The 20077-nt window shown below is 41.0% G+C and overlaps 1 protein-coding gene across 1 annotated transcript; it reads left to right on the top strand.

The window, feature by feature from the left end:
• The first annotated feature begins 4809 nt into the window (after window positions 1-4809).
• On the top strand, window positions 4810-18738 carry LOC131720927 (uncharacterized). The gene is made up of 2 exons (XM_059013424.1): window positions 4810-4942; window positions 12590-18738. The coding sequence occupies exons 1-2, from the start codon at window positions 4816-4818 to the stop codon at window positions 16696-16698; spliced, it is 4236 nt and encodes a 1411-aa protein (XP_058869407.1). The 5' UTR covers window positions 4810-4815; the 3' UTR covers window positions 16699-18738.
• The last annotated feature ends 1339 nt before the right edge of the window (window positions 18739-20077 follow it).

Genomic DNA, 20077 nt, shown 5'->3' with positions numbered 1-20077 from the left:
GCGCAAGGAACCCTGGGTAATGGGGGCTGGTTGTCCACATCCCCTCTTTTCCCCCCTCACTCCTTCTCACTCTATGTCTCTATAACTCCCTCTCTCTGACTTGTCCCACTCTTCCTATTTACATAGTAGTTACTTAGTAAATACATGTGTGCTTGCACACAATTACAGTGTTATTATGTATAGTTACAATGTACTTAATGTGTATATTTAGAGTTAGTTGGGGTTATGGTTAGAGTCAGAGGCGAAAGTAACTTTCATTTTTACCGACTGTACTGTATAATTATTTAGTCCCCCGGTTTAAAAAAAAGCTGTTAGTATCATTATTTAAACACAGTTTTTTTTGATTGGTGCTAACACAACCTAATAATTTAGACCTACTCTGTTATTATCTTGCTGAGCACACGATACAGTTTTGTACTTAAAAAAAGGCGATGCAATCGCAAAACAGGGACAATTTAGTAATTTTACTGTTTCTGACTGGGACAAAAAATGAAGGCTGTCTTCGCTCTACTTGTTTCCTCAGAGTATGAACTAAGCTACTACGCTAGGTTCATTCCCTGCCTGCTTCTGCCAAATCCCTACAGCTGGGGGCCTTGAAACTGAAGCACTCGACCATTTGTTTCATGTTCCTTCACAGCAGTGTAAAGCCTGCCCATTTCTACATGAATATGTGCCAGAGTGCTGAACCCCAATGCTGTCTCTCTAACATAACTTATGCTTAGTACTATTACAACAGCCCATTCTGAAACCTTTTTACTGAACTCTGTGAGATCAAAGGTTCAGCTTTGCATTGCTTTTGTTACTTGCTTTTGCTTTAACTATAGCAGTGTGGAGTAGTGGTTAGGGCTCTGGACTCTTGACCGGCGGGTTGTGGGTTCAATCCCAGGTGGGGGGGACACTGCTGCTGTACCCTTGAGCAAGGTACTTTATCTAGATTGCTCCACTAAAAACCCAACTGTATAAATAGGCAAGTGTATGTAAAAAATAATGTAATTGTATGTAAAAATATTGTGATATCTTGTAACAATTGTAAGTTGCCCTGGATAAGGGTGTCTGCTAACAAATAAATGATAATAATAATAATAATAATAGTGATGTACATTTCCATGGCAAAAAGAAATGTTAACTTTAACGTGGAGTTTGGGGGCGGGAGCTGGAGCTGCTATTTTTACACCATGGCAAGATAACTGGGAGGAGTTTCTCATAGCAGCAGTGACTCAGAATATTAGAAACGAAACTTACAGCTGCAGGAGAATGAAACAGAAAAATTCTCTCTGACTTTTACACTTACCAGAGACACGCCGAGGAGATTGTAGCACAGCGATAAACAGAATCAGAATCCACGTTTCCACAGGTATGTAATGCTAATTTTCATTTTCAATCTCTCACTCCACGATAATTGACCTTTTTTCTAAAATACTTTCTAAAATTTCTATACATATTAGTTTTTTCCATTTTTTAAAATGTCAGTCTGATTTTAGTCACTTTATAAGTACAAAATATAGGAAAGACAGGCAGGACAGAAGAGGTGGAGGGGTAACGCTATACATAAGAAATAGTCTTGAAGACCAGGTGTTAAATCTGGACAAAAAAAACAACGCCAAATCAATACTGGTGAGAATAATGGACAAACATTCAAAGGGCATAATAATAGGAGCATGCTATAGACTGCCAAATTTAGACACCGAGCAAAATAATCTGTTTTACAATAACATTCGAAATGCGTGTAGAAAAGGAGAAGCCATACTGATGGGGGATTTCAACTTCCCCCATATAAAATGGGAAAACCTGATGGGGGGCACGACGGACAAAATTGAAATGGTGGAAATGACAAATGACTGCTTCCTAACGCAATTTGTCAAGGCACCGACTAGAGGGGAGGCATGCCTTGATTTAGTCTTTTCAAATAATGAAGACAGAATAACTAAAACAGAGGTCAGAGAGCCATTGGCAAACTCAGACCACAACATGGTCTCATTTGAAGTGATTTTTAAAACCCAAAAAGTAATGACTAAAGCTAAGGTTTACAATTTTAGAAAAGCAAACTATGAAGGTATGAAACAGAGACTAACAGAAATAGATTGGAGTAAAATAGAGAAAACATCCACAGAAAAAGGATGGCTGTTTTTTAAAAATGTAGTACTAGAGGCGCAAAACAATTACATCCCAAAAGTAGACAAATCTAAATCTAAAACAAAATGGCCAAAATGGTTTAATAGATCAATTTAAAAAATATTCAGTGAAAAAAGGCACTTTACAGAGCGTTTAAAAGGGACCAAAAACAAGAGCACTTGGAATTGCAAACGCAAGTCATAAAGGAAGTTAGAATGGCCAAGAGAGAGATAGAAATCAATATTGCTAAGGGGGCTAAAACCAATTCCAAAATGTTTTTCCAATATTATAACAGCAAGAGAACATTCAAAGAGGAAGTTAAATGTCTAAGAGACACAAATGGCAAAATCATAGATGAAGAAAAAAAAATAGAAAATATATTAAATGATTACTTTTCACAGGTTTTTACAAAGGAGGAAACAGACAACTTGCCCCACATGTTGACCTGTTCCTTGGATAATTGCAAAGCATACAACATGGTTTATTTAGATTTCCAGAAAGCTTTTGAGAAAGTCTTGCATAAAAGATTAATTCTCAAACTGAACGCAGTAGGGATTCAAGGAAATGCATGCACATGGATTAGGGAGTGGTTAACATGTAGAAAACAGAAAGTACTGATTAGAGGAGAAACCTCAAAATGGAGCGAGGTAACCAGTGGTGTACCACAGGGATCAGTATTAGGTCATCTGCTATTCCTAATATACATTAATGATTTAGATTCTGATATAGTAAGCAAACTTGTTAAATTTGCAGACAACACAAAAATAGGAGGAGTGGCAAACACTGTTGCAGCAGCAAAGGTCATTCAAAATGATCTAGACAGCATTCAGAACTGGGCAGACACATGGCAATTGAAATTGAATAGAGAAAAGTGTAAAGTACTGCATGCAGGAAATAAATATGTGCATTATAAATATCATATGGGAGATACTGAAATTGAAGAAGGAATCTATGAAAAAGACCTAGGAGTTTATGTTGACTCAGAAATGTCTTTATCTAGACAATGTGGGGAAGCTATAAAAAATGGCCAACAAGATGCTTAGATATATTGTGAGAATTGTTGAATTTAAATCAAGGGAAGTAATGTTAAAACTTTACAATGCATTAGTAAGACCTCACCTAGAATATTGTGTTCAGTTCTGGTCACCTTGTTGCAAAAAGGATATTGCTGCTCTAGAAAGAGTGCAAAGAAGAGCAACCAGAATTATCCCGGTGATCTGATTCAAGCATTCAAAATCCTAAAAGGTATAGACAATGTCGACCCAGGGAACTTTTTTGACCTGGATAAAAGAAACAAGGACCAGGGGTCACAAATGGAGATTAGATAAAGGGGAATTCAGAACAGAAAATAGGAGGCACTTTTTTACACAGAGAATTGTGAGGGTCTGGAACCAACTCCCCAGTAATGTTGTTGAAGCTGACACCCTGGGATCCTTCAAGAAGCTGCTTGATGAGATTATGGGATCAATAAGCTACTAACAACCAAACGAGCAAGATGGGCTGAATGGCCTCCTCTCGTTTGTAAACTTTCTTATGTTCTTATGTTCTTATACAGTGTGAAAGCGAAATCAAGTTGTGCTAATAATTGAAAGAAAGTTGGAAATCCTTTCACTTCTGGAAAAGGTAATTACCAGGGATAAAACAGCACAATATTTTGGAATTGTAAAGAGCACTGTGACTGATATTAAAAAGTCTGCCTCAGAGATTTAAAAGTTTACGTTCTTTGATAGCAGGGGTGGGATTTCTGAGATCTGTTGTTGCTCAAGACAAGTACTTGAGCATTATATTTTCTCGAATCAAACACCACTCTCCTCTACACACTGTACTAGTGTACATAAACCTCCCGAACATTGCCACAAGTCCTATTTTAAATGCCACATTAACACACAATCAAGTAATATATTAAGTAATTAATATAATATTTGCCTTTTTGTGCAGTTAATTGTATACGGTCAAGTATTACTAAATAAAGTAAAGTATTCAGATTCACGTATCCACACAGCTTTACATGAAATTGTAAAAAGAGATGCCTGGCCTACCTGTTTGAAGTGAGTCTCAGGGGTCCTTTACTTTAGTGCAGTAGTTCCAACATACGCATAAAAACTGTACTAAACATAAACGGCCGTTCGGTCCAAAAGCTTACAGAACAATTTCATATTATTAACATTTTTACCAGTTCTTTAGAATTTAAACGTTTAAAATTCCCATCCCTAGTCGGGTCGCGTGTAAGAATATGGTGTTGCAGCAGGTTGCGTGTTTGGCCCCCCCATGACTTTCGGCCCTAAGCAGCTACCTAGTTTTCCAATGTGTTAATCCAACCCTGCTTGTTAACATGAACCAGCCCTGCATTTCCAGCATGTCTTCATCCACACACTCAGTGTCTCATCCTTGTTTGTGTTAAGCAGGCTCTATTTCCATCAAAATTGATTGTAGATGTTTTAATGTTGCTCTTTTACTGTTCAAACATGATCATGTAGTGGTCACTCATCCCCAATGGTCCCTCCATTCTTTTTGTTTGTACTGTCATTGTCATTTGAGAACAGGCCGTATAATCACTTTCTCTAATAGTGGCATTTAAGAAGAGGCATTTCCAGGCAACCAGTGCTATGCTGTTGCAATTCTGTACCTTTGTCTGCTACCACTTTAACTTCTTTTCTAATAAGCTTTCATGAAATATCACTCTGTGTTTTTCAGATACCAATTATGTGGCACATCCCTAAAAGCTGCATAATGGCAGCCAAACAAAATACTTGTCTAGAGCTGCCAACTCTTGGAAGATCTTTCCAGCTAGGAGTGCTTTACGACTGCCGCTCCGATGCCATTATTCCAGGTAACCATTGCTGCCTGACAGGTGATGTGTGTGTGTGTGTGTGTGTGTGTGTGTGTGTGTGTGTGTGTGTGTGTGTGCATGTGTGAATGTTGACATTGTACATAAATATGCTGACAGGAAAGACTGGAGTCACATTGAATGTCGTATCAGACCGTTGCAGAAGCACATTTTTAGGGTAAAGAAACATTTGGTGTACCACTGTTAGTTGTTTTGCTTTGTAAAGCAATTGCATATTTTTATATCAATGTAGGGAAAACAACATATTTAGCTGGAATCAAAGACAGATCAGTTCAATTACACTTCAATTGACAATTAAATACCTACCCACCTGTCATGCCAAGAAAATGGATCCATTTTGTAGCTCCACGTGACAAAGTGACTCAAATAAGGATTAATAAATCCACCAGGTGGATGTAAGGATGTTTTTTTGATAACTGAGATAGCTTTTTGGGGAGACCTGTTTTTTTTCTAAGATAGTTTGCAACCCAATAAGAGGGATTCAGTTAAATTGGCAGATACTATTGAGACCTATCTTAAAGATTCTTGACTAAATGAATTCTTGTGCTTCATGACCTCAATTTACATGACCAAACTTCACAAATGATTGACTCTATTGGGGTAGTGAGTACCCCATTATCATTTGTCAGCCTCTTCCCGGGGTTGTCATGAGAATTATATAAAAATTGCTACAGTACTACAACGTCCTGTAGCTCAAATAGCTCTGAACTGATTACCCTACGCTTGGCATTACTCAATACAAGGTATTTTGCTATACAGTATTAAATCTGTCCTAAGAGCAGAGGTTGCGCTAGCTTTTCTGTTCATGTGTTCCTCAAATGCACATGCACAAAAATCTGCATCCCATCCATCAGATACTAAACAATCAGTTGTTAACACAAAGGCTAATAACTCCAGAGGTGTGCATTTTGGTACATTATGAACATTTCAACTCTATGCTTTATCGTAGTTTAAACAGTCTCTATGTATAGATATACATATTAACACAGACACACTTTTCTTTATGCTATATACTAACAGTAGACCGTTCACATGATGAGACGGGATTCTAAGCACTGGTTGTTGCCTTCATCTACGTATGTTTTCATATTTTTCTGCATTTCAATAACAGCATTGAAAATCTGTACATCTGGTGTATATGCATTTTTTCACCCAGCAGCTTTTTCACACACACACACACACACACACACACACACACACACACACATACACACATGCACCCACACACATGCACCCACACACATACACTACAGTACATCTTGTCTCCATAAACAAGCCACGGGTACTTCATCTCCCATTCAAATTATGAGAACATATTTTTCGTTTGCGTTTTTTTTAGCATTACTGCTGCTTATTGGTCACTGTAGTACTTGTACAGTCAGAAGTAGATGGCTGATCTTCATGAGAATCCCCAGCTTAGCAAAAAAACTTCTGATTGACAGCTGCTTCGCATTATTGTCACAGACACACTGGTCTGGCGCCAGAAACGTCTAAAAGTAAACATCCTTCTTAATATTGCTGCATAAGCCAAATATGAGGCTTATTGCTGCCACCGACAGGACTTGAGTGTACCTTAATCAATGCGGTTATATTACAGTTTTTTTTAAACAACAAGTATTGTACGGTCATTTTGCTGCAGTGTAATAGATTACCACAAATATGTATGTCTGCGTCCCTTTCCCATTTTGTGCATCCCATGAACGCAAGACAAAATATTTTTCCATCTGTAACGGGGAGATCTGTGCTGGCTATCTGGCGCATGCACCATCCTGCAGGGGGAGGTCGAGAGCCTCGTAAGATCCGCCTGTCAATCATGGCAGTGACACAGAGAGGTTGGGTGAGGGTGTGAAAGAACGTCATCTGCTGGAGCGACAGAACGGGACAAGCAAGCACTGCTGAGGAAGACAGCCGATAGTAAATAAGAGAGAGGTGATTGTTACGTACCCGAGGGGATGTGTGTAGGTAGCTGGGAGAACCTTGGCCACCCCAGTGTATAGTGAATAGCAGAGCATAGGGTGGAGACCCGAGCTGACCGGTTTAGCGGCAGTGGGGGACTCTGCATAAGCAGCACCTTTTGTTTGTAGTTTTTATTACTGTGTTTAATTTTCCCTTTTTCTTTCACCGTTCGTTTTCATTATTATTTTTAAGCACCTGCGCGTGCTGCATAAAATAAGTGCAAACCCTTTACTATCGTTGGTATTGAGGATAGCAGAACCAGCGCCATCGGGCAGATAATAAACAAAACAAAAGAAAATAATAATGAAATGGCACCAGAGAGGTGTTTCAATTACAACCTTCTGTCTCCCGTGTCAGTGAATACCCACACCCTTCCACACCATCCAATGGATTTATTTTGCATCTAGGACACAACATTTTGCGTTAACGCGACCTCTGTAAGAGACTTGGTTGAAACAGAATGAGAACTCAGCACTATAGAAGTTTGTCCATCTGGTTTCTCCTTCTCTCAGTGGGTGACTTTAATATGCATGTAGGTGTGGATGGATATCCCCTTGCTAGAGCTTTTTGGATGCTGCTAGAGTCACTTGGGTTGACTCAAAATGTTACACTGGTCCTACCCATACATATGGCCATACTTTACACTTAGTTATCACTCGTGGTTTAAATATTCAGACTCTATTAAATGCTGATCTCGCGTTTTCAAACCACTCTGCTGTTCTTTTTGAAATATCATTACCTAGTTCTATCAATCACCCAATGCGCTGTGTATTCAATCGCGTTCTTATAATTCGTCAATTACTGCTATGTTCTTGGAAGCCTTGCCTGCTCCAGCTCCTATTCCATTAAGATCGGTTGAAGAGTTAGTAGATAATTAGGACACCACTCTAATTAATATCTTGGATACTGTAGCATCCTTCAAAAAATCTGAAAGTGGTCTTTAAAAGTTTCTCCTCTTGGTTTAATGAAACAACACATATGCTTAAATGAGCGTGTCATAAATTAGAAGGTAGATGGAAAGACACCAATTTACAGGTCCATTATCTCGCCTGGAAAGAATCTTTTGAAGTACAGGCTGCACTGTCTTCAGCTAGATCTGCCTACTATTCAAATCATAGAAACAAATGATAATTCTTGATTTCTTTTTGAGACTATATCTAAATGAACCAATCCACCAATCCAGGGAGCAGTTAAAAAGGATTCTGTATGTATGTACTGTCCTGCAATACAGGGGTTCTCAGCCTTTTCTGAATCACGATTCATGTTAGACATACATACAGGGTCCTTTTTAACTGCAGAATTTGTTTATGGTAAGGAGACTGGGGTGTTTGAATGCTAGGGAGTTCTGTAATGAATTTTAAGATACTCATAATTACCTTTAAGAAATCTGAAGCTGTTGGGTATTATTTAAATGGTATAAAACAGGTTCATTACTCAACAAAAAACAAAGGGTTCCCTAACATATGAACATAAGAAAATGTACAAACAAGGTGGGCATTCGACCCATCTAAACTCGTCCGGTTCTAGCAGCTGATTGATCTCAGTCGGATCTTAAAGGACCCCAGTGATTCTGCCTCAACAACATGACTAGGTAAACCATTCCATACCCTCACCACTCTTTGGGGCCTATGTATAAAGAGCTGGCAAGCGCAAGTAAATGCGGGTGTGTATTTAATTTGAGCTGTGTTTTTAAGTTGCGGGCTATGTATTAACTGCAGAGTGTTGAAAATTGCAACTGTGCATCTGAATGTGAGTCAGAGTATTTCAATGAAGTGAATACACCACTGTCACAAAGACGGCCGGAGTGGGTGGCGTCAGACCAGAAGCAGGAAATAAACAGACAAAACGAGAGGTAGAGTTTGGTGGAGCTGAGCGAATGCTTTCGCTCAGCATTTAATAAATAAACAGAACAGAAAATAAAAGGTTTGAACACAAAACAGGACACGGCACTTATGCCAAAATAAACAGATAAACAAAACAAACAGACACTGACACACAGGGACGAACACTAAACAAACACGTACCACGTAGCAATTGCTTCTCTATTGATTATCTCCTCACTCTCTCCCGTTCCTTCGCCCTGAACACACAACCCCGAGTGAAAGAAACGTGCATCTATATATACTGTTGTGCTGGGATTCAATTACTAATTAATTATTCACTTGAATCCCAGCACGTGAATTAATTCTGTGCAACCCCGTGCTCACATATTATTACATACTTTAAATGCACGTGAAGTGATCAGGCAACACATAACACACAAATGCACACAGGGGCGGGGCACATTGCCACAACCACGCATCAGAATAGTGTAGGCTCTGGGTTTAGCTGAAGGGGGAATTGTGTGGCTGTTGCTTGAAATTCTAGCACTGTGTCCAATACCCCTTTCACACACAAATGCTGCTACTGAGCCGTCTCAGAGACGTTAAATAAATTCTTTAAAATACCCATTCACACAGCACGAAAGTACGCAATATATGCCGGTATAATGCCATCATAACCCTTTCACACAGGCACAGCGATCATGACAGTCAACAGATCGTTCTTATGGCTACAGAAACTTCTCTTCAACAATATTTTTTTTTTTCTTTCGACACTTGGGAGATGGTCACCTTCTGCTGAGGTTTTTGTGTGGATGGGGCTTCCCCATCCACGCTTCTAAACAATAACAGACATTAGGGCTTTGCCATCCTATAAATATACACAGGGGCAGGGGTACCCCGTTCTAAAATAAACAAACATTTTCTTTAAATAATAAACAATACATTTTAAATCAAACAATAAAGTACAACACATATAAACAGCAGGGATTTGCCCTGCCCCCTTTTCATGTGCAGGGCTCCCAGCCCTGTCACAAATACACCCACAATATACAAACACGGTCACCAGTCCAAAGTGAGTGCTGAAGTGCTCGTGGTGCAAATACAATTTATCATTCAGTAGTTTGGGAAAAACCAATCACAAAATGTTTAGTACAAAAATTTTTGAAGAGAATGCAGAGTATGCGATTTTACAGAGAAGTATGCTGTATATACACATTCATTTGGCATCAAACCTAACTTGGTTTGAGGGCTCGCGGCCTGGCCGTGGCGCCCCCCAAAAAGAACAAGCCGGTCTCAGTGCCGCAAGTAGTATTGAATATAGCCCACTTGAAGGTTTATCCAACCTTTAACAAATGATCATCAGTGCGCAGGAGAGGAAAACAAAACCTCAGTTGGGCAGTAAACCTCTGGGAATCCATGGCTGATCTGATTACCCTTCCTCCGGGCAGGCTACTAACGCTTAAGAGCACATTTTACTAAAATCATTTTTAATATCTGTAATATTTTTCTAATGTAAACTTGGTAAGCACTGGAGGACCTAACTGTTTGATAAGGGAGTCTGGAACTCTGTGGCGAGAAGCTGAAGAAGCTGCTCTGGTTCTGAAGGAATGACAGGAGAACTGCTCAGCTGCGAATCTGTACCTGGAAAGAATCTGGCAAAGGAGAAAGAGGAACCAGTGGCGGCTGACGATAGTTCCATTTCGTTAATAAACAGCAGGTCTGAGGGTGAGAAAGACGGAGATGGGTGGTCCAGTGGTTAAAGAAAAGGGCTTGTAACCAGATTTGCCAATAATGATTTGAGGATTGTTATGTTCTGGGCAGGGGGAGCGTGAGCAAGCCAATGAGAAGAAAATCGAAGAGATGCAGCAGAAAAGGAATGTAGTAGTTGTTAAGGAGGATCCAGCATAGTGCTTCTGACAGGGTATCGAATATCTTGGGCTGCTTCTGCAGCCGAACGTCAGGCGAACAGAAAAGTAACATTTGGAGCGCCACTGTACTCCGAAGAGGTGCCAGAGCGCAGGAGCAATGGGCATGATTTTAAATGCTAACCGGACACTGCAGAGGGAGGAAGTACAGAGTGGTTATGGAACCACTGAGAAGGCAGGGTAGGAGGAGAGAGCGGCTATGGGGGCCTGCTGGACACCCATGGCCGTGGGGAAGGAAGATGAAAAGAAAGCTGGGCCTGGCTGAGGTGGGACACGGAAACTACTGAGTGGGCTTGCTGGGAACCCAAAGTGGAGTTAAGAAAAGCAGGTGCTTGCTGCGAGTTTGGAAAGGAAAAGGAAGCAGGTTTTGGCTGGACTGCTGGAAAGGATGGAAGAGTGGACAGAAAAGCAGGGCCCTGCTGGGCGGCCTTTTGAGGTATATAATAGAAAGCGGCAGTGAGGTCCTGTTGAAAACCTGCAGCTCACAAGGCAGAAGGTGAAAGGCATTGGACAAAGAAGGGGCCACTATGGGGGCCTGCTGTAGATTACGTGCTGTAGATTTCAATGGGATGTTGTTGCTACGAAGATAATGCTAGAGCCAGGAGATCGTCCAGTCTCTGATGTCAGGAGTTGCGGAGCAACGAGTGGCCAGGCGGGAGTTATGGCGGACAGGAGAGTGAGCTGGTTGTTGTGCTGGATGACAGGGAAAAGGCAAGGGATCCGGTGATGGTCCTGGAGAAGCAGACATCTGGGCAGAGAAGTTTGGAGTGATAAGTTGTCGTGGAGTTGACCCGGGAAGGGCTGGTTGAACTGTTTGAGTGGATCCCGGCTCCGGGGAAACGGCAAACACATGGCGTGAAATAGCTATCAAAAATCCATGAGCGCAGAAACGCGATTTGTAATTGTAAAATGCAGTTTGTAACTGTAAAACAAAGTTTGTAACTGTAAAATGGGAAATAAATACAATTACGGTTGTAATTTACACTTACGAAACTCAGTCTATGCTTAAAAATCTGCTTTCTGCTCGCTCACCACTTTTGAGAATGAAATTGCTTTCAAAAATACGAGTGAGCAGAATCGCAGTTTGAACTGTAAAATGAAAAAAATACAACCTCTCAATTTTTTTTTCACTTACGGTTCTAATTTACACTTACGGTTCTGTTCTGCACACGCTCGAGTCCCTTTTCACATTTACAGTTTTTTCTACGCACGCACGAAACTCGGTCTACGGTTACAAATCTAGAAACGACAAAACAAACAAAACACTCACTAATAACAATACGGTTCTCCTTCCGGTTCAGCGTTAACCATAACAGATCGCCTCGCTATGTCCTCTTATATACCGTCAATCATGCCCCCTTGGTTAACGATTGCAACCGCTCCTCCATTCCGTGGCTGCCACATCGTTTTCCTTCTGGGTTGATAATTTAGTGTACCATAGCTCCACCCCCTTTCTAGATGGCTGACTTCCGCCTAACCCTGGGAATGAATTGTCTGGCCATCCAGTCCAGGGCACTCTGTTCCCTTTACACAGCGCCCTCACAGTCAGAAGGGAGATTTATCACCAAGAATCATTCTGTCTCTGTCACAGCTTGGTAAAAGGAAAATTAGCTTCAAATCAGCTGTTACATCACTCAATGCAGAACTGAATTCCCATTGATTGGTACTCAGTTGTAAAGCTGAAAAAAATGTAGCTTTTCTTGTTTTGTATTTATTTATTTAATAACTGCTGAGAAATACGTCTTAAATATGATTACTCTGAAAATACAGGTTAAGGGATTATAGTGCATACTGTTGTAGTTGGACTTGTTCATTAACAAAACCTTGAGAATCCAAACCGCAAGGTAGACTTGGCATTCTCTGAAAGGTTTGTGTACCCGCTGGAGTGTTTACATTTGTTAAACTTGCATGTACATATTTTGCAGGGACCACACTGTGGGATTCAGAAGCCTTGAAGAACAATGCTGACCTTCAACCTCAACCTGGTACCGATACCCAACTGATCACAGCAGACTCCCCTGAGGACAAAGCTGCAGCTTTGAGCATTGCACCGCCATTGAAGGCAAGCATTTTAAGTGGGCTCGTTGATTTAAAAGGGTCAGCAGAATACTTGACTTATAAAAGCAAATCTAGAGAATGTGTCAGAGTTACTCTGTTATATAGAACATCAGTTCAATTTGAGGAACTGAACATGGCTAACATGGGGCAGCACAGTATCTCCTACCCAGAAGTATTTGACAAAGGCACAGCAACACATGTCGTTACTGCAGTGCTGCATGGAGCGCAGGTGTTTCTTGTGTTTGATTGCAAAGTCCTTCCTTCTGAGAACAAGGACGACATCCGCAGAAAACTGAAGTTACTGATCAAAAACAAACTAATAGATAAAGGGAACGGTGACCTAAAAGAGGAAGAAACATTAAATATTTCTGAAATCAACTGCACCTTTCATGGAGATTTTCCACTGCCAAAGAATCCTGTGACCTTTCAAGAAGCCATTGACATATATTCCACTCTACCAAACTTACTGGGTGAAAATGGAGAGAATGCTGTGCCAGTGAAAGTGTGGCTTCACCCCTTGAACGATGTAGACTCCAGGGCTGCCCAGCTTGTTCATGAAATACGTGGAGATCTAGTTGATTCTTTACAGGCTGTTCTGGAAGAGCTGGATGAATATGAAATGCTGTGCACTGACATGATGAAAGATGAAGTTACGCTGAAGTTCTCTGTGTTTAATAAAAAGTTGCAGCAATTCAAAGAGTTCTGCTTAGAGTACAAATTGTGTTTCCAGAAACATTTATCAAGAATGATTCCATTGATCCGTAGAGGTGAAGAGACAGAAGACGTGATTGTGGACATCCTGAAAACCAGAGAACAGTCACCATTCAGCAAGAGTGCACTGAAGGCATGGCTGGATGACAAAGATAAAGAGATGGCAGTCATACAATCTTACGTCAAAATGCTAAATAATCTGAAAATGATGTCATCAGAAAAGAAGCTAATTGAAGAGGTTTTAGATCCAGTTGCAGAACACGTTGTATGCTTCATGTTTACCTCATTGCAAAATGAAGAAACCTATCTGTCAGACCTGTCAAACTACCTGCAGTCCCAAAACAATGAGAACCTACCAGGGCAGGTAGCCACTCCCTATGATTATGAAAAGCAAGTAGGACAGCAGTGGTTCAAATTGCCAGCAGTTTCCAAAAGGATGCGGAGCTACGCCAGGCTTTTCTTGGAATTCTCAAAAGCCAACGCGGCTTCAGAGCACATTAAATTCATTGTAGCTTCCAAAGAAGATACAGATTATGAAGGAGCATCAATTTACCTGTATGATGAAGGTTATTTGGAGAACACAAACTTTGAACCTCTATCAAAGCCTGACCCTCCACAGATTGTTAACAATACACACAACAGTGTTACACTGAAGTTAATGCCACCATGTCACGGTGCTGCTGAAGTAGAAAAGTACAAGGTAGAGTATAGAGATGTGGAAAAAGAAATCTGGGCATTGGTAGAAACCCCAGACAAAGCTGAACCATTTACTGTGAATGGGTTACTTCCCAACATACAGTACCAATTCAGATATTCAGCAGTATGTAAAGCAGGAGTCAGTGCATCTAGTGAGATAAGTGCCAATGTGACCACACTTCCCACAAGCCAGTCTGACAGTTTAACAGGCTCCACAGAACCAGCTCCACCAAGCACGAAAGAATGTGCTGTGGTTAGAGATAGGACTGGACAAGGTCCATACTCTACGGAAAATATAGACACATCGCAAAACACCAACAGGAATAAACAGAACAAAGGCATGGGAGCGAGATCAGAAACTAACCAGTACCAAGGTAGTGTTCATACCCCACAGTATGAAAGAGATCCCAAACACAGGAAAGAGAGATATGACACGTCTCAAAGGGGAGGCTTAACTGACAGGAAGCCAGGAAGACTTGCTGAACATGTTCGTAATAAAATGAGCAGAAAAAGTAAAGTGAATTCAAACACAAAACTTTCCTTGTTCAATATGAGTCTGTGGGAAGAGAAGCTAGACAAGGATGGATACTGCAGAAGACATACATTTGGAAAAGCAAGCCAAAAACATAACAAGACGATTATGCTAATTGGAGCCACTGGGGCAGGTAAAACTACACTCATCAACGGGATGATCAACTACATCCTGGGAGTAGAATGGGAGGATGACTTTCGATTTGTGTTAATTGACGAAGGGAAGCAGAAATCCCAGGCTGAAAGTCAGACAGCAGCGGTCACTGCATACAAAATTAATCATATGAATGGATTTCAGGTTCCATATTCCCTTACTATTGTAGATACTCCAGGATTCGGAGACACAAGAGGAATAAAACACGACCAAAGAATCACTGAGTTGGTCCGTGACTTTTTTTCTCAACCTGGAGGTATTGACCATATTGATGCCGTCTGCTTCGTAACTCAGGCCTCGCTTGCTCGCCTAACCCACACACAGAAATACGTGTTTGACTCCGTTCTTTCCATATTTGGGAAAGATATTGCCGACAACATTGTCATGCTGGTCACCTTTGCAGATGGACAGAAGCCACCGGTTCTTGAGGCAATCAAAGTATCCTGTATACCTTGTTCAAGAGATACAGCAGGAGACCCGATTTACTTCAAATTTAACAACTCAGCTCTGTTCGTTGACAATACAGGACCCAGTAAGTCAGCTAGTGAAGATATTCAGAGCAATGACTTTGACAAAATGTTCTGGAAGATGGGCTCAGTTAGCTTTTCTAAATTCTTCAATTCCCTGGTGAAGATGGAAACTAAGAGCTTAGTTCTAACACAAGAAGTTCTTCAAGAGCGAAAGCAGCTGGAAGTGGTTGTGGAGGGTTTGCAACCCCAAATCAATGCTGGTCTGACAACACTCGATGAAATAAAAAAGACTAAGCTTGCTTTGGAACAACATCAAGCGGAAATGGAGGCCAATAAGGACTTTGAGTATGAAATTGAAATAACAAAACCAGTCCAGGTAGAAAATACAAGTGGCTATATAACCAACTGCCAAAACTGTCACTTCACGTGTCATGATCATTGTATCTATGCAAATGACAAAGACAAGGATAAATGCTGCGCCATGGATAAGACAGGCTACTGCAAAATTTGTCCTGGCAAATGTATCTGGAATGTTCACTTTAACCAAAAGTACAAATGGAGCTATGTCATCACAAAGGAAAAGAAAACATACAGTGAGCTGAAAGAACGATTTGAGACTGCACATGGAGAAGTAATGACTACAGAAAATATATTTCAAAATCTTGAAAATGAGTTTGCTGTAGTTCAGGAGATAGTGTACGGTCTTATTGGTGAATCACACCGATGCCTTGGAAGACTGAAAGAAATCGCTCTGAGGCCAAATCCACTCTCCACCCCAGATTACATTGACCTAATGATCGAGTCAGAGAAACAGGAAGCCAAGCCTGGCTTTCAGGATCGCATCCAGGTATTGATGGAAGTCAGAAAGCGGGCAGAGATAATGGAAAAGGTTTTCAGAGGAGAGGTCCTACCAGAAGAGTGGCAGCAGTATTCAGTTCCACAGAAACAAAAAGGAAAAGGAGTATTTGGTACAATTAAAGACTGGTTGTGTTCAGCTGTTGGCCATGCATTGAATTCTCAGTCACAACCGGGACATTCAGAGATGAACCAGGTCACCCAAAGTGAGAGGGGTAATCCTCGTGGGGCTTACAATATGCAGAGAGGAGGGAGGGATAGTTCTCGTGGAGCTTACAATATGCACAGAGGAGGGAGGGATAGTCCTCACGGTGCTTACAATATGCACAGAGGAGGGAGGGATAGTCCTCGTGGGCCTTACAATATGCACAGAGGAGGGAGGGATAGTCCTCGTAGGGCATACAGTATGCAGAGAGGAGGGATGGATAGTCCTCGCGGGGCTTACAATATGCACAGAGGTGGGGAGGATAGCCCTTGTGGTGGGAGCAATTATCAAGGTACAGAACATGGAAGAGGAAGAGGAAGGGGCAGGGGCAGGGGCTGGTCAGACCATAGTTAATTCAATCAAACATAGACACTTCTTATGAAAGCACAAAGTGCATCATAATGGCGACCTTGGATGTCACTGTGTAGCACTGCAATGGTTTGAAAACAACTTGTTTCTTCCTAGTTCTTTCATTGTGCTATTTTGTTATTTTAAGTTTAAACCACATGCTTTTATTACCAATGAGTTTCTTTAATACTTTGTGTTTAAAGGTTAAGTTGTTGGCTTTTGTAGGGTGTCTGGTATTCAGTATATGAGACTGATACCAGCCAGTGTTAACATTATTGAATGGTAGATTGTATAGAGTTATTAAACACACTAATGGGGATTCTGAAGGGAGCATCGCGTTGGCTCTGGCTCTCCCATGGGTTAGGGAGGCAAAATTGGCAGGGACTGTTTCTCCTCATCACACCACAGCAAGCCTAGATGGCCAGGCACCTAGTGAGCTCAGAGCGGACACCTGCAGGGCTGGCCTTTGTCCTCCAGAGGCTGGTAGCTCGCTGATCTGCTCGTGAGTTCCTGGGTGTAGAAGAGGATGCTGGCTTAGTCGTGTGATTGGAGCGCGTCCGGTGAACTTTCAGTTCTGCTGAGCTGTGTGGGGAATTGCTGCGGTAAGGGAAAACATTTTTGGACATTACAAATTGGGGGTAAAAGCAGGGATAAAATAATTGGTCACACTAAATTTTCAAAAAAATAAAACTTGAAAAATATTGACATGAACTGTAAATATATATACATGTACCTAACTTTAAAAAGCCAATATTTGTGCCCATCAAAAAGTCCAACAACCTAACCTTAAGTGAATTGTGCCTGGACTGTTTTTCTTGAATTTTATTTCCAAAATATCTGCTGGGTCTTTGTTATTTTTGCGGTGATATTAGAAATGCATACATTTATTTAGAGTTGTTTTTCAATTGTATAGGATCTTTAAGATATTCGAATGATCAACATAAAGCAGTGAGCTTGTGGGGTTTTTTAGTTACTTGTATTTATTTTGTTATGGAACAATTATGGGAATCAAAGAATGAAGTGCTGCGTTCCTCATCAAGCCCCTTTCTTACAATTGTAACAACATTTGCTAGTCCTGGTACTGTACTGTTTTACTGTTTAAAAAACCACAATGATAAAAACAGAATGAACAAACCTTGCACCCTTGTATTGAGTCCTAGCCACAAACCTTTAACTGCTTCAAGTAGCTTCAGATGTCATTTTATCTCCCTTTTATGTTGTTCACAATCCTTGTAGTGATTCAGTTTCTTCAATGGTGACAGGTTACTTCTATGTCAAAATCCATCTTATCTGTAGAATCCTAGTTGCCAGCTCCTTATACATACTTCCTGATACCAAAGAAATCAGGCCTGCTGGCCCCCACTGCTTCATACTATTGCTCTTGAGAAAGGGTGTGTTGCAGTCCAAACAGCACTGTACTGTCTCAAAGCAAACAGCACTGTACTGTCTCAAAGCAAACAGCATTCTACTATCTCAAAGCAAACAGCACTGTACTTTCTCAAAGCAAACAGCACTGTACTGTCTCAAAGCAAACAGCACTGTACTGTCTCAAAGCAGACAGCGAAAAGGTGCTGCATGGTTTAAAACACAATCTGAAACTCTGGGAGCATGGCCCCACAGTTCCCATGTAACTGTTGCCAAGGGTTAACTTGCATACCCAAACAGTAGCATATTGGTGCCTTGCACAGATCAGCTGAGCTGTAGTGGGCATTGCTGCGGTGAGGGACTAAAATAGGACATTCTCAACTGGGAAGAAAAACAGGAGTAAAATAATTGGGCACTCTGAATTACAAAAAATCTAAATAAAATGACTAAGAAGCCACTTACACTTTAAGGCTGTATCAAAAGAAATAGAAAACATACATAGCTTCAGATACAACCCATTGAAAGTGAACTTGATATTAACCTTTGTGTTTTACACTGTGTATTCATAGATGTTTCATTTGTTTTCTATATTAATAATGACCTGTCATTGTAACTCTGCAGTGCTTGCTATAAGGACATTTCTTGTGAAAATAAAATTGAACAAACTCATCGTGTCTGTGTGGTTCTCTGCCTTGTCCGCATGACCAGTCACTACTGAGTAAAGATGTAAGAATTGCATGACAGTTAACCGTAGTGATCAATAAAGTGCAATCTCTCTACCATTCACTTGTATTGGGATTCCAAATCCTGTTCTTTTACAGCACACAACACATCTTCACTAAAACATCACAAAGGCTCCCATTCACTGCAAAGCATAGCAGCCTGTCGCCAAGTGACTCAAAGCATGTGTCACCTGACATGGTGATCAGAACGCTGACCCTCAAATACTATGCAGGCCTAGTTGTGAGGGAAATACAAAAAAAATAACTTTATTTACCAAATTGCTTTATTCATGCATTTTGCTATTGATTAGCTATTACAGTGTAACAGTCTGTAAGTGTTTCAAACTTGACACTGGGGCTGAGTTGTTTAGGCAGTATTTATTGTATCTGTGAAAAGCAGCAACACACAGGTTAGGCTGCACTGCAGTGCCATCAGTATGTATGTCGATAGGTTTTCTGCTTGTTTTGAAAAGTTTTATCAGGACTTCTACACATTTGCAATATGGAATAAAAAAATACAAACAAAACTTCAATACCGAATTCACAACATAGCACTTTCCTAGAGAAATCTATAGAACTATCTCCACACTGTTACACACCCTGGTAATTAACCAGGAATGCTGTTTTAACATTGAAATGTAATTACCTGTGCATTATTTGAGACTTAGCAGTACACTGGAGATGAAAAGGTATAATATTATGAAGTACCCATCACATTTTACTACCTACAATTGAGAATTGACACGGTATCACATTGTGACAGTCCACACACACCCATCAATCACACTGACATCCACACACCCCATCATTCACACTGACATCCACACACCCCCATCAATCACACTGACATCCACACACCCCCATCAATCACACTGACATCCACACACCCCCATCAATCACACTGACATCCACACACACCCATCAATCACACTGACACCCATCAGTCACACTGACATCCACACACCCCCATCAATCACACTGACATCCACACACCCCCATCAATCACACTGACATCCACACACCCCCATCAATCGCACTGACATCCACACACACCCATCAATCACACTGACATCCACACACACCCATCAATCACACTGACATCCACACACACCCATCAATCACACTGACATCCACACCCCCCCCATCAATCACACTGACATCCACACACCCCCATCAATCACACTGACATCCACACACACCCATCAATCACACTGACATCCACACGCACCCATCAATCACACTGACATCCACACACCCCCATCAATCACACTGACATCCACACACCCCCATCAATCACA

The sequence above is a fragment of the Acipenser ruthenus genome, chromosome 45, assembly GCF_902713425.1.
Source record: "Acipenser ruthenus chromosome 45, fAciRut3.2 maternal haplotype, whole genome shotgun sequence".
Classification (NCBI taxonomy): domain Eukaryota; kingdom Metazoa; phylum Chordata; class Actinopteri; order Acipenseriformes; family Acipenseridae; genus Acipenser; species Acipenser ruthenus.
The sequence above is the reverse complement of the archived record's forward strand: the minus strand, read 5'-3'. Positions and strand labels throughout refer to the sequence as shown.